This window comes from Balaenoptera borealis (genome assembly GCF_965194805.1).
Source record: "Balaenoptera borealis genome assembly, chromosome: 16".
NCBI lineage: Eukaryota > Metazoa > Chordata > Mammalia > Artiodactyla > Balaenopteridae > Balaenoptera > Balaenoptera borealis.
Genome location: NC_138872.1, coordinates 51090979 through 51104491, shown reverse-complemented (window position 1 = coordinate 51104491; position 13513 = coordinate 51090979). Strand labels below are relative to the sequence as shown.

General features: G+C 57.3%; 1 protein-coding gene across 9 annotated transcripts in view; it reads left to right on the top strand.

Annotated features, from left to right (window-relative positions):
• UNKL (unk like zinc finger) overlaps window positions 1–13513 on the top strand; it is a 45052-nt gene that overhangs the window by 27620 nt on the left and 3919 nt on the right. For 7 of the 9 annotated variants that reach the window (XM_082361069.1, XM_082361070.1, XM_082361068.1 and 4 more), the window contains 3 exons: window positions 4520–4697; window positions 12037–12129; window positions 12949–13176. In XM_082361069.1, the coding sequence (XP_082217195.1) occupies window positions 4520–4697; window positions 12037–12129; window positions 12949–13176 (499 nt within the window). Of the gene's footprint in view, window positions 1–4519; window positions 4698–6441; window positions 6464–12036; window positions 12130–12948; window positions 13177–13513 lie in introns of those variants that run through there. The other 2 variants (XM_082361075.1, XM_082361072.1) reach the window with 2 other exon arrangements.

Below are 13513 nucleotides of genomic sequence, written 5' to 3'. Positions count from 1 at the left end.
CAGCATTTCCCCTGGGACCCCCGAGGTTCCCGCTGTGTTTGAAGGGTTGGCTGGAATGCCCAGTGGACGCCGTGGCTGTGAGGCCAGCCTGGTGGCTCTCTCGGGTGAACGGTGCTCAGCTGCTGCTCCGGGGACCCCTTCCCTGCATGTGGGCGCTGTCCGTTCTGGCTGGAGGAGAATGCTGGCCACCTGTCCCTGGGACCTCCCATCTCCTCTGAGGCGGCTGCAGGACCCCGTGTCCCTGGGCCTCAGCAGCAGCTCTTGTTTCTGGGGCTTCGATCATTGGGTCAGAGTGGGGAGCACAGGGCGTGTGGTGTTTTCCTTGATAAACTGAGGCGGTTCAGTTTGCTGGTTAGCCCGGCCCACTCCCCAGTGTCCGTCTTCCTTCCCAGGGGGCCGCTTCCTTAGACACCCCCTGCTTGCCGGGCGGCACTTGGTGGTTCCTGCCGAGGAAAGCAGCTCCGTGCTGTGGCCTCCCATCGCTGCAGAGTCCAGGCTCCGAGACCATGGAGACAGTGTCCACAGTGCGCAGACCCCAGCCCTCCAGGACTCGCTCTGTCCCACCCTGAGAGGCAGCCAGTGGTGTCACCCCGTGAGAGCAGTGCAATTGGAGGACTCAGTTCTCAGCGAACAGGCGGGCTTTCCAAGTTGTCAGTCTGATGAGTCCCCAGGTCACCCCAAGCTTCCCCTAGCACACGAGTGTGTCTGTGCTACTCAAAAACAGGCAGATGGGAAAGCTTCCTGACTTTGGGATTGGCAACAATTTCATGGATGTGACACCAAAAGCACAGGCAACAGAAGAGAAAATAGATAAATGAGACTTCATTGAAATTAAAAACTTTCGTGCATCAAAGGACACTATCAACAAACAGAGTGAAAAGACAGCTCATGGAATGGGAAAAATATCTGCAAATTATTTATCTGATAAGGGGTTAATATTCAGAACATAGAAAGAACTCCTACAACTCAACATCAACAAAACAAGCAACCTGATTAAAAAATGGGCAAAGGGGCTTCCCTGGTGGCGCAGTGGTTGAGAATCTGCCTGCTAATGCAGGGGACACGGGTTCGAGCCCTGGTCTGGGAAGATCCCACATGCCGTGGAGCAGCTGGGCCCGTGAGCCACAACTACTGAGCCTGCGCGTCTGGAGCCTGTGCTCCGCAACAAGAGAGGCCACGATAGTGAGAGGCCCGCGCACCGCGATGAAGAGTGGCCCCCGCTTGCCACAACTAGAGAAAGCCCTCGCACAGAAATGAAGACCCAACACAGCCAAAAATAAATAAATAAATTTTTTTAAAAACTGGGCAAAGGACTTGAGTAGACATTTCTCCAAAGAAGATACACAAATAGCCCACAAGCACATGAAAAGATGCTCAATACCAGTGGTCTTTAGGAACATGCAAACCAAAACCACCATGAGGTACCACTTTACGCCCATTAGGGGACAGCTGCTATTAAAAAAGCAAAACAGAATAACAGGTGTTGGCAATGATGTAGAGAAGTTGAAGATTTTTTGCATTGCCGGTAAGAATGTAAAATGGTGCAGCCGCTGTGGAAAACAGTATGGTGTTTCCTTGAAAAATTAAAAATAGAATTACCTTATGATCCAGCAATCCCATTTCTGGGTATATACCCAAATGAATTGCAAGCGGTGTCTCGAAGAGGTATTTGTACACCCATTTTCACAGCAGCATTATTCATGAAGCCAGAAGTTGTGAGCAACCCAAGTGCCCATTGGCGGATGAATGGATGAGCATAATGTGGTCCATCCATACAGTGGAATATTATCCAGCCATAAAAAGGAAGGAAATCCCATCACATGCTACAACATGGGTCAACCCTGAAGACTGTGTTAGCTCAGGCTGCCATAACAAAACACTAGACTGGCTGGCTAACATACCGGAAATTTATTTTCTCACAGTTCTGGAGGCTGGACATCCAAGATCAAAGTGTAGGCAGGTGTGGCGCAGACGGCTGGCGTCTTGCTGTGTGCCTGCACATCCTTTCCTCTGTGCCTGTGCATCCCTGGAGTCCCTTCCTCTTATAAGGACACCAGACCTATCGGATCAGAACCCCCTCTTATGACCTCATTTAACCTGTCACCTTAAAGGCCCGATCTCTAGATACAGTCACATTGGAGGTTAGGGCTTGAACATTCGGATTTTGGGGGGACACAGACATTCAGTCCACAGCAAAGACATTATGCTCAGTGAAATAAGCTAGACACGAAGGACAAATCCTGGGACTTCCCTGGCAGTCCAGTGGTTAAGACTCCTCACTTCCACTGCAGGGAATGAGGGTTCGATCCTTGGTTGGGGAACCAAGATTCTACATGCTGCGAGGAGCGGCCCTACAGTGGGATGCCCCCCACCCCATACAGTGGGATCCTGTATGATCCCGCTTATATGAGGTCCCTGCAGCTGTCAAATTCATAGAGACAGAGAGTGGAAGGGTGGGTGTCAGGGGCTCGGGGAGGGTAGGGAGTTAGTGTTTAATAGGACAGAGTTTCAGTCTGGGAAGATGAGAAAGTTCTGGAGATGATGGTAGTGATGGCTGCACAGCTGTCAATGTATTTAATGCTGCTGGATTGTACGCTTAACAGTGGTAAGATGGTCAATGCTATGTTATGTGTATTTTACCACGAAAAAAGAGAAACCGTGCAGACAAAGCTGGCGTAAGGAGGGGCATGGCCCCCCCATTTTGCTGTGTCATGTCTGGCTCCCCTGGTGACAGAGACCCCACTCTCCACCCATCCTGGTACATCTGTAACCACCATGGGTGGCCTCAGGGAAAGGACCAACCAGGATGTTGTCATCGATTTTCAGGACAAAGTGTCACCTGATGTCTTCAAGGGGGCACGTGCTCCTGCAGTATGAATTTTTTGGGTGGGTGAAGTCATGGCAGCTCCCAGCCAGGCTCCATGCGTGGGGTTTAACATGGAGTGTCTGCAGTGCCATGGGTAGGTTCCTGCCATTCCTACCTCGCCCGGGGACGGGGCAGTGGCTGCAGCGGGAGAGAGGAGGAAGGCCTGTGGTCACACCTCCCATGGCTGGAGGGATGGAAAGCCGGGTTGTGGATGGGCAGGTGGGCCCACCTCTGAGCCGAAGCCCAGGGAGAGCTGGGGGGCGTTGCTCTCCAGACCTCTGTAGTTTGAGTTACTATTTTTAAGTTTTAGTCTCAAGCATACAATGGCGATCAGTCCCAGGGTCTCTGCAGTCATGGAGCAATGGGTTGTCACCTGGGGCCTCTCTTGAGCAAAGCCAGTTGCTGGGGGTAGACCGTGAACGCCAAGAAGGAGGCCTCAGGGCTGGGAACACTTGCTCGGAGAAGCTATTCTGTGCCAGATTGGTCTCTTACACACTGTTCAGTGACTTTCCTTTTTATTATGAGAATTTCACTAGGAACCCACCTCCTGCACTTGGTCTTATAGCACCCCTTCCCTCCCCCTGCCACGGTTAACTTTTCCTATATTATTTTGAGGCAAAACCCAGACGACATACCATTTCATTTTAGTATAGCTTCTGACTCCTGATTTCCTAGCAACCTCTGAGTGTGCACCCAGACATGACTGTGTACGATGTGGAAAGCCCTGAGGTCTGACTTCGTAGGTCTTTCCTGGTTCATTTTTATCACATCCTTTTCTGTGCACAGTGCCCTCCACGTTACTGGCTATTCATCCAAAATTGTGCCAATTCTTTTAATCTATCAAGTAAAGATAATGTGAATTGCCCCAATCTTTTTCTTTTGTTGGGTAACGAGGTCATAGGATTATTTTTTTTTAAATAAATTTTATTTATTTATTTATTTATTTTTGGCTGCTTTGCGTCTTCGTTGCTGCACGCGGGCTTTCTCTAGTTGCGGTGAGCGGGGGCTACTCTTCGTTGCGGTGCATGGGCTTCTCATTGCAGTGGCTTCTCTTGTTGCGGAGCACAGGCTCTAGGCACGCAGCTTTAGTAGTTGTGGCACGTGGGCTCTAGAGCTCAGGCTCAGTAGTTGTGGCGCACGGGCTTAGTTGCTCCGCAGCATTTGGGATCTTCCCGGACCAGGGCTCGAACCTGTGTTCCCTGCGTTGGCAGGTGGATTCTTAACCACTGCGCCACCAGGGAAGCCCCTCACAGGATTATTTTATCGACGTCTTCAGAAGCAGTGCTGGCTTTCTGCTCACGTCTGTGGTGGGTTGTTTTTAGGCTGCCGCATCTGCTTGTGAATGTCCTTCTCTGAATCATTATTATCATGATTCTTATTATCATCATTAGATGGGACACGCCCTGGATACATTTGTTCCCATCCCTGGGTGATCGACAGCTCATGATTCTGCTGTCACAGTTATTGTAACTAACCAGATGTTTAAAGCCCCTCTAGAATCTCTGGAAAAGTAGTCAACTTTCTTTGTTTTGTTTTGGGGATAAAAGTAGGCCAGCCCATCCGTCTCGATTCTGTCATTCTCTGTCACTGTGCTGCCATCACGTTGCTGTCCCCGAGCAGGGCGCTGGCTTATCTTGTTATGTCTTTGCACAGGGCCACCTGGCGGTGTTGGCAGTGGGTCACCCCCTCGCTCCCAGTGTGAGTTCCAGCCTCGCATCCAGCCTGGCATCCAGCACTGGCTCAGGCGGCTCCTCGCCCACTGCTCTGCCCACTGTCTCGGCTCGTGCCCACCCTCTTGACCCCACTGGCAGCGCCGTCGAGGCGGTCCCAGGTAAGTCCGGGGCTCTGCTCCCATCTCCCCGACGCCTCTTTGCACTTCCCTTGACGCCTTCCAGTATGCATGGTGTATGCTCACGCTCAGTTTGTAGAAGAGCGTTTTCGGTCACCTGCCACTTCGGCTGTGTTGCCCGTGGTCTAGGAAATGCCTGCCTCGCTGGGGGCCTTGGGCTGCAGAGGGGATGAGGAGCCCTCAGGCGGGGCAGCTGGACGGGCCCCACAGGGCAAGGCAGGGCGGGCAGTGCCACCCAGCCTGAGACCACCAAGAACAGGAGGCTTCAGAGAAATGGGGGTTGTGAGGGGTGGTGAGGGCACCTGAAGACGGGGGACGGTGACAAGGGTGAGGAGCGGGGATGAGGTCACAAGGCATGGGCATGGCTACCGGCTGCAGAGGGGTCCTTGGCCGCTGGGAGTCCTTGAGGGTTTGTGGACTGATGACTGGTGTGATTGGACCCGGGGGACCTGTCTGGCAGCTGGATGGAGGCACAGAGCCCAGGTTGGGGCTGTCGTGAAAGCTAAGGGAAGAGTGGAGCTGGCGGGCGAGACGGTGCCTGCCAGGGCCATACGGGTCACCTGGCCCTCTCAGGCCACGTCTGGGTGCACCTGGCTGCACCAATAATACTAGCCAGTTTTGGGAAGTAACGGAATCCTCAGAACTGCCCTCTGGCCCCAGGAGGAGGGCCCTAGCTGGCCTTTCTGCTGTTGGGACCCAGGACCCAGAGTGCACACCCCACCTGCTTTGGGGCTAACAGGTGTAGACTGGATTGTTTTTCCATGTAGTTTCATTCAGGTTGTATCCTTACTAATGCACTGCATGAATAGAAGGGGTAAACGCTGAAATAAACAGGTGCTGGTTCCAGATTTTCTGTGTTTAATGGATTCAGTGGAATCATTTCAGGGCCACTGGGCAGGTTCCTTTCTTTTGCCTTCCACTTCATATGAACAGGCGGGAACCTCCGGAGTTCATTGCCGGGTGGCTGGCAAAGGGTGGAAAGACTAGATCGACTGTGGAGGGACCTCAGGGCTGTGGGCAGCTGACTCTAAGTGACCTCCGAGGGCAGGGTCACAGCCTGTTCATCCTGACCCGCATGGCGTTGGGTTGAGCGTGTTTTACCTGAGTGGGGTCCGGCCTGAGCCGCGGCAGGTGGGCAGGGTAGGAGCAACCGGCCGGCGGCAGGGCTCGGGACTTGCCGCGGAGACCCCACTTTAACCTGAACAAAGCAGCCCGGCCCCGCGATGGTTTTCGCACAACCTGGGTCCGGGGTCCCGGCACGCCGCCTCGCAGCGCCGGGAGGGGCAGGTGCTGGTAAGAGGAGGTGGCGTGCCCCGCCGGGGGCCCATACACCGGGCCTTGGAGACGCGGGGATCCGAGGACAGGGAGCCGCGGGGCCCGAACACTCTCACCAGCCCGCACAGCGCCAGCCAGGTGCGACGGGGCGGGGCCAGGGGCGGGGCAACCTAAGGCTTGCGTCACCGGTGTGGGGCGGAGTATGTCGGGGGCGGGGGCATCCCGAGGCTTGCGTCATCCGGGCGGGGCAAGTCGGGGGCGGGTCGATCTAACATTTGCGTCACCAGGGGCGGGGCCGGCGCGGGCCGGGCGGGGCGCGGGCCGTGTTTGAATCGGCGGCGGTGGCGGCCGCAGCAGTGCGGGGCGCCGGACGCTGGGACGGTGAGTCAGCATCGTCAGTCCCGCGCCGTCAGGGTGCGGGTCGTCGTTACCCGGAGCTGCAGACAGAGCGGTGCGCCAACTCTCTCTGCTAGGTACGCCTTCCTCCGCCCCAGGTGCGCCTTCCCTTCTCCCCAGGTGGGCCAACTCCCGTCCCTCCAGGTGGGCCAAATCCGCTCCCATGTGAGGTGCGTCTCCCCCTCCTCCCCTCCCCCCGATCTTTCCCCTCCCCTCCCGGTGCTCCTCTTACCGGTCTGCGGTACCCGCGCCCCGGGCCAGGTGTGACAGCCAGGGGTTGGTACCAAGATCTTCGGGGTTGCGGAATGAGGCGAATACAAACATCCCCCCTTTAGGAACCTGCTCTGCAGAGGCGCCCGCTGCTTCCCTGCGTGGGCGCCAGCCGCGGGCTTCTCCAGGGAAGCCTGCATCGCCTAGCGGAGGTGGGTCTCTCACTCCCCGATGAGGACGGGGTTCCTGCCTTGTCCTGTTGCGAATCGAATCGCCGCCTGCACTGTCGGAAACTCAGACCAGCAGTGAGCGGGTTTGCCAGGTGCTTCTCCATCCTCTAGTTAGGGGAAGGACAGCCCGCCAGGGGGCATCCTGCCCCCTCCCCGTGGGTGCAGGGGAGCACCCCCACGTCAGGGGTTCCCCATTCTGGCCTCTAATTCGAGCACTGACTGTGTGCATTGTTCCCGTGTGTCCCATGGTCCTGGGGACCTGGGCACCTCTTGAATGTGCTGTGTCACGTCGGAAACCGAGCTTTGCCAGGGCCATTACTCAGCAGCTTTCAGCTAATTGCTCGTTAACATCTGGGCGGTTACTGGTACTTTGGCAAGGCGGGCTCCGGGTCACATGGCACAGTTTACCTAACTGGGTTCACATAGATTTTGAGTGTTAAGTTAGTTCTTCCTTTAAGAGAACGTCTCAGAAGACCTGGGTCTGATCTCAGGGAACAGTGGGGTGTGTAATAGGATAAGAGACATAGTGCTGGTGAAAAAGTGGGCCAGGACACCTCCTGGGAGCGCCAGTGACCGCCGCCACCCCCCCAACCCCCGCCTCCGCAACACAGGCTGTGGTTTGTCAGGTGAGAGTTGGCCCCTGTTGTGCCCTGCCTGCACCTGAGCAGGGCAGGGCAACAGAGGTGCCCCTTTATGCTGAGTCATTGGGTGGGGGTGGGGGAGTGGGATGAGATAAATCACTTCAAGGTGAGAAAAGGCTCCTGTACTCAGTTTATTTCTATCCATACGTCCATCCCTTCCTTCATTTTATGTGCCTTTGTTATTCAAAAAATGTTTATGGAACTCTGCCAGCTTTGAAGCAGACCACCCCTAACCTGATCCCACCACTCCAGGTGCGAAGGGCTAAGTCCATATTGTCAGGTCCTCCTGACCAGCATGTCCAGGACGGGAGCTCAGGACCTCAGGCAGAGCAGATGTGCCAGGCCAGCACAGGGAGCATGGGTGGTGGTGGCAGGTCAGGCGTGCAGTGGGCGGGTCAGGGTGCTTGCTGTCAGTGGGTGAGTCTGCACATCGGCCAGCAGTGGTCCAGGCCTGGGCTGGACTGCACAGTCCAGGTGACATGCAGGGATGGAGGAAGGGGTGATTCTGAGAAGGGTTTTGGGGGCTAGGCAGGAGTTTTCTCAGGACTAGTGGGGCTAATGGAAGCTGTGGCAGGCTGTATCCCACAGCAGTGTCATGGCTTAAAGACAAAGGAGGAGCCATTGCTGGGGTGGGGAGGGGAAGGGTGGGAAAGGGTCCTGCTGGGGAAGTGTGGACTGGCTCGCCGAGTAGTACATCCTTTCTGGGAGGCAGGACTCAGGACATGAAAGGGTTGGCATCACAGAAAGGTTACTCCTGGGACAGAGCAGGTCGGGGTGAGGGGGCAGCCTGCAGAGATGGCTAGAGCTGGGAGCCCTAACTGGTGTGGGTCAGGGGATGAGGAGTTGAGGGCTCCGCTGGGCTTCTGCTCAGTATGTGGGCCCCGGTGCACCAGCTCAAAGGAGGCACCTGTGTGCGGTTTGATAAGGAGCCAATGCTGCAGTGGGGCCACTCCTGCTAGGAGGAGGCAGTGTGGCCGTGCTGGGGGACGGCTGGGGCGTCTGCAGGTGAGCACTGCAGAAGTCACCTGTGTCCGGGTGTGGACCAGGCACAGGAGGGGCTGCCGGCCTCCCATGGAGGGTGGGAGGGCCAGGAGGTGGCCCCAGGCAGGGGAGGGAAGAGGGACAGGGCCGCCTTTGACCGGAGGGGTTTGGGTGCACAGTGCAGGGCTGGAAGGCAAGGCTGGGGCGACAGTTTAAAGAGTGAGCTGGAAACTGGGGACAGCAACAAGGAGGGGGTCACCCGACTAGGGGCGGATTTGGGTGAGGGGCTGCAGGGCCTGTGGTCATGTCCTGGGGAGCAGGTGGGAGCCAGAGGCTGTACCCCCTGTGCGGAGTTCACATTAACAGGAGACAGGTCTGTCTGTGGAAGGGTCCTGACAGGTCTGGGCCCCTAGGTCTGCGGGAGGCACCGTTCGAGCACCACAGCACGGCCTGGAGAGGACAGGTCGGTGTGTGTGTGGGGGGTGTTTCCAGGTGGTCTCGATTGTTGTGAGTTAAATTATGTGCTCCCCAAAAGATATGCCTCTGTCCTAAACTCCCCGTCCCTGTACCTGGGAATGTGACCTTATTTAGAAACAAGTCTTTGCAGGGAATTACCTGGTGGACCAGTGGTTAGGACTCCACGCTTTCACTGCCACGGGCCTGGGTTCAATCCCTGGTTGGGGAACTAAGATCCTGCAAGCTGTGCGGTGCTGCCAAAAAAAAAGAAACAAGTCTCTGCAGATGTAATTAAGGTAAAATGAGGCCATTAGGATGGGCCCTAATTTGATATGACCGGTGTCCTTATAAGAAGGAAATTTGGACACAGAAACACAGGGGAGGGAAGACCACATGAGAGGACAGAGGCAGAGGTGGGGCTGGTGTGTCCACAAGCCAGGGAACGCCAAGGACTGCCAGCAGAAGAGGCAGGAGGGAGGGTCCCTGGAGCCTCAGCGGGAGCCCAGCCCTGTGCACCTTGACCTCAGCCTCTGGCCTCGGAGTGGATTTGCATGAGTGGAATTGTGTTGCTTGAGGCCGCCTGGTGTGTGGTGCTTGGTTTTGGCGGCTCCTGGACACGAATGGCCCTGCGTGCTTTTAGATGTCAGGAGGAGGCTTCCTGGGGAGCAGGAGGCACTTGCTGCAAAGAAGCGTTGAGAAGCAGGGCCGGGAGGGGGCACCCACAGAGGGGAGTGGAGGCCCCAGGAGGAAAGGGGGACTGTGCAGGCCAGAGGCGGGTGCTGCCCCCACGGTCCCAGCCCCACTGTCTCCCTGAGGCAGTCTTGTCAGTCTTTTCTTCCTGTCACCACTCTTGCATCAGGCCACCTTCCAGTCACCTCCATCCTTGGATGTGGTCATCGGGTGCGTCACATGAAACTGTTGGCGGGGCTGGTCCAGCTGTGCAGGCGCTATTGTCACAGTTGGGGCAGCGCTGTGAGCAGCGCTTCATGTCTTCCTGCCGCTCCCCCAGGACTGAGGAGCTTGGGGTGCTGCCAGCCCAGGGCCTGCATCGATGTCCACAGCGCCCGGTGTCACAGGCTCAGCCCCTTTGGCCTCCTCACACCCCAGAGCAGAGGTGGAAAATCCAGGGGCCCTGGCCCGGTTGCCACCCTATGTGTTCACCAGCCCTTCAGATAGTTCTTCCTGCAGTGCGGTACAGTCGGGGGATCCCTCTGGGCCGAGGGAGCCTGTGCCCCATTCCGTGCTCCTGGCTGTCGTTGCCAGTGGGGCCAGGACCAGGTCATGTGTGCAGGTGGCGGGGATGAAACAGGGAAGGAAACAGACGCGGGGACCCCTTGTCCGCCTTCCCGGGTGCGCATGGTAGCCTCGCCCTGGGGCAGAAGCTGCACTGGGACCCCAGTGGGCCGCTAAGCGCTGGCATCGGGTGGCAGCCCTCCCCGTGGTTGGCTCAGTGGTCCCCATGGGGCCCAGGCAGGGAAGGGATGGGGCTGCCCATTGGGCTGGACCCCAAGTCTGCTCTGCATGTGTCTGGCTCCCGACTCCTCAGAAGTCACACGTCTCCTGCCCCGTTTTTCCCCCTGAGTGTGGTAGAGGGTCTTTCATTTGAAAGGCAGCAGCCCTCTCCCTGGGCGTGGGTCTCTCTGTTCCAGAGGCACGGTCTCATCCCCTCGCCCTCTTTTTTTTTTTTAATAAATTTATTTGTTTATTTATTTATTTTTGGCTGCATTGGGTCTTCGTTGCTGCCGTGGGCTTTCTCTAGTTGTGGCGAGCAGGGGCTTCTCATTGTGGTGGCTTCTCTTGTTGCAGAGCATGGGCTCTAGGCGCATGGGCTTCAGTAGTTGTGGCTCGCGGGCTCTAGAGCACAGGCTCAGTAGTTGTGGTGCATGGGCTTAGTTGCTCTGCGGCATGTGGGATCTTCCCGGACCAGGGATTGAACCCGTGTCCCCTGCATTGGCAGGCGGATTCTTAACCACTGTGCCACCAGGGAATCCCTACCTTGCCCTCTTGACTCTTGGATCAAATGCAGCCACCCCAGCCTCCCGGCTCCTCCTTCCTTTGCTCCTGGGGGTCTGGCTGAGCCCCAGGAGGTGGGGGGGCGTAGTCAGAGCTGAGCTTCCTCCTCTCTGAGGTGGGTCTGACTTGATGCTGCTCGTTGGGTTGGACACTGTCCAGGGACTCTGACATTTGGCACCAGGCAGCTGGGGGCGGGGCAGAGGTGGGAGGCTGACCCAGAGCAGGCAGTTCTGACGAGGGTCCCCGTGGTCCACCCCTGGGCTGGGGGCATTGAGTGCCTTTGTGGCCTCTTGAAATGGGACTTGGTGCATCTGACCAGGCGTCATGGGGCACTGAGGGGCCCTGCGGCCAGCAGGGGGCACGGGACTGGGCCACACAGGAGAGGCCCGCCTGCCTCCTGGAAGGGGTGCTTTGGGAGAGCAGACCCCAGAGGCGGGTTGGGGAGAAAGGTTCTGAGGTGGCAGAGCTCCTGTGTGCTGTGCCTTCGATGTCACCACGGTTTGCTGCGGACCTGCCTGTGACTTTGTGCTGGGGAGGTCTCTCTGGCCCCACGCTGTGTCCCAGGAGCTCCTGCAGCCCCTCCCCTCGGTTCCCAGGCCACACCTTCCCTGAGTCGACCCTCTGGGGCTGTGGGAACTTTGGGGGTTGGCAGGCCTGACCTCAGCCACCCCAAGACAGCTTCCTGCTTGTTGTCAGGTCCCCAGGGTACAGGACCCCAGGAGGGAGTGTCAGGTGGGGTCAGCGCCGATGGGGCCATGTTCCATTCCCCTGTCCCTTTAACAGACAGGCCTGGGGGGCACCGAGGGCCACAGCAGAACACCCAGCTCAGTGCCCCAGGGGAGAACGGATGTGGGTCTCTGCTGTGACCCGGCTGAGGAAGTCAGCGCAGGTGCCACCTGAGTCGTCCGTGAGCTGCTTTCCCCTGGACGTCGCTGTCCTGGAATATTCTTTACTAGTCAAGCATGTTTATTTGGTCAGTTTTACCAAATGATTAGGAGTTGAGTCAGTGAGATGAGGGCTGTGTTGCTGAGGCTAGTAGATTGGCCCCAAGCCCAGACTGGTCCCCTCCGCCACGAGAGCCTGGCTTTCCCCCGCGATGACGCCGGTTCTGTTCTGCAGGATCCTCTTTAGACCTTCACCTCGGCGACATCAGCCTCGTGCCCCCAGATAAGGACCTGGAGGAGCACGACAGCCGTGACCTCGGACCCACAGGTAGTGCCTGCACCTGGTGCTTTCTGGGGCCTTCTGTTGTGGCTCTAAGGTGGGAGGGGTCCTGTCTCCCTCCCTGCCGCCCCCACCCTGAGGTCCCTGCAGAGATGGGGGTCAGGCCTTCGTGTCCCTTCTCAGATGTTTAACCACTGCATTGGCATGAAGACAAATGTGTTAACATTAGGTACTGAATCATTCTGTTTGACCTAAAAGTTTATCTTTTTTCTTCTGTTATTTTTTTAAAGATTTATTTATTATTTATTCAATTAATTTATTTTTGGCTGTGTCGGGTCTTAGTTGAGGCATGCGGGATATTTCATTGTGGCGCACAGGCTTCTCTCTAGTTGTGGCGTGTGGGTTTTCTCTCTCTAGTTGTGGTGCATGGGCTCTGTAGTTTGCGGCATGGAGGGTCTCTAGTTGAGGCGCTCGGGCTCAGTAATTGTGGCACGAGGGCTTAGTTGCCCTGAGGCATGTGGGATCTTAGTCCCCTGACCAGGGATCCAACCGCATCTCCTTCATTGTAAGGTAGATTCTTTACCACTGGACCACCAGGGAAATCCCTCTTCTATTATTAAAATAAACCATTTCTGGGGGGCCCAAAAAGTACTGGGACCACCATGCCCATGGACAGGTCGGCCGGGCAGGGCCTAGTGGGTGTCTGAGCAGTGAGGGGTGCAGCCACACCTCCCTGGGTGGGGGTCCCCCCAGCGCTCCCACCCCCGGTGTCCACCCGCTCCATCAGCTCGGAGCGGTGCTGGGGGATTCCTGGGACAGAGGATCTCGCTCCGCCCCTCGCTAACCTGGCCCCTCCGCCCCACACAGGTCAGCGGTCTCTGGGGGGCTCGGCGCCCGTGGCCATCCCAGGCTGCCTGCCCCGCTCCCCGTCCCTGCAGTCCTCATCGTCCCTGTCCGCCTCCCCACTCGGCTCCTTCTCCCAGTCCCTGTCGGGGCCACTCGTCTCCTCAGCCATGACGCCCCCCCAGCAGCCGCCAGCCCTCAAGTCGGAGCCCCGAGCGCTGGGCCCCCCAGCCCCGTCCTACAACTCCTTCGGTGAGTGGGGCTCTTGGGGCTCCAGGTGCGGGAGGCGGCCACAGCGCGGCGCATCCCGTCCCCGGTGTCTGCTGCTCGGCGGAAGGTGCCCTGGGCAGGGGGCCTGGGGTTTGCACCTGAACCTCTGTGGGGGTGTCAGTGTGCCTGGGACCCCGAGCCGCTCTCGTGACACCACCACGGCGAGACCTGCCTCACCCGCAGGCTGCGGGGGTGTGACATCGCCAGAGACCAAGCTCAGAACCAGACGGATTTGCAAAAACAGGAAACTTGATTTAAATTTCTTTCCTTGAAAAATGTTATCTTATGCGATCTGTTTTGTTTTAAAAGAGTTGATATT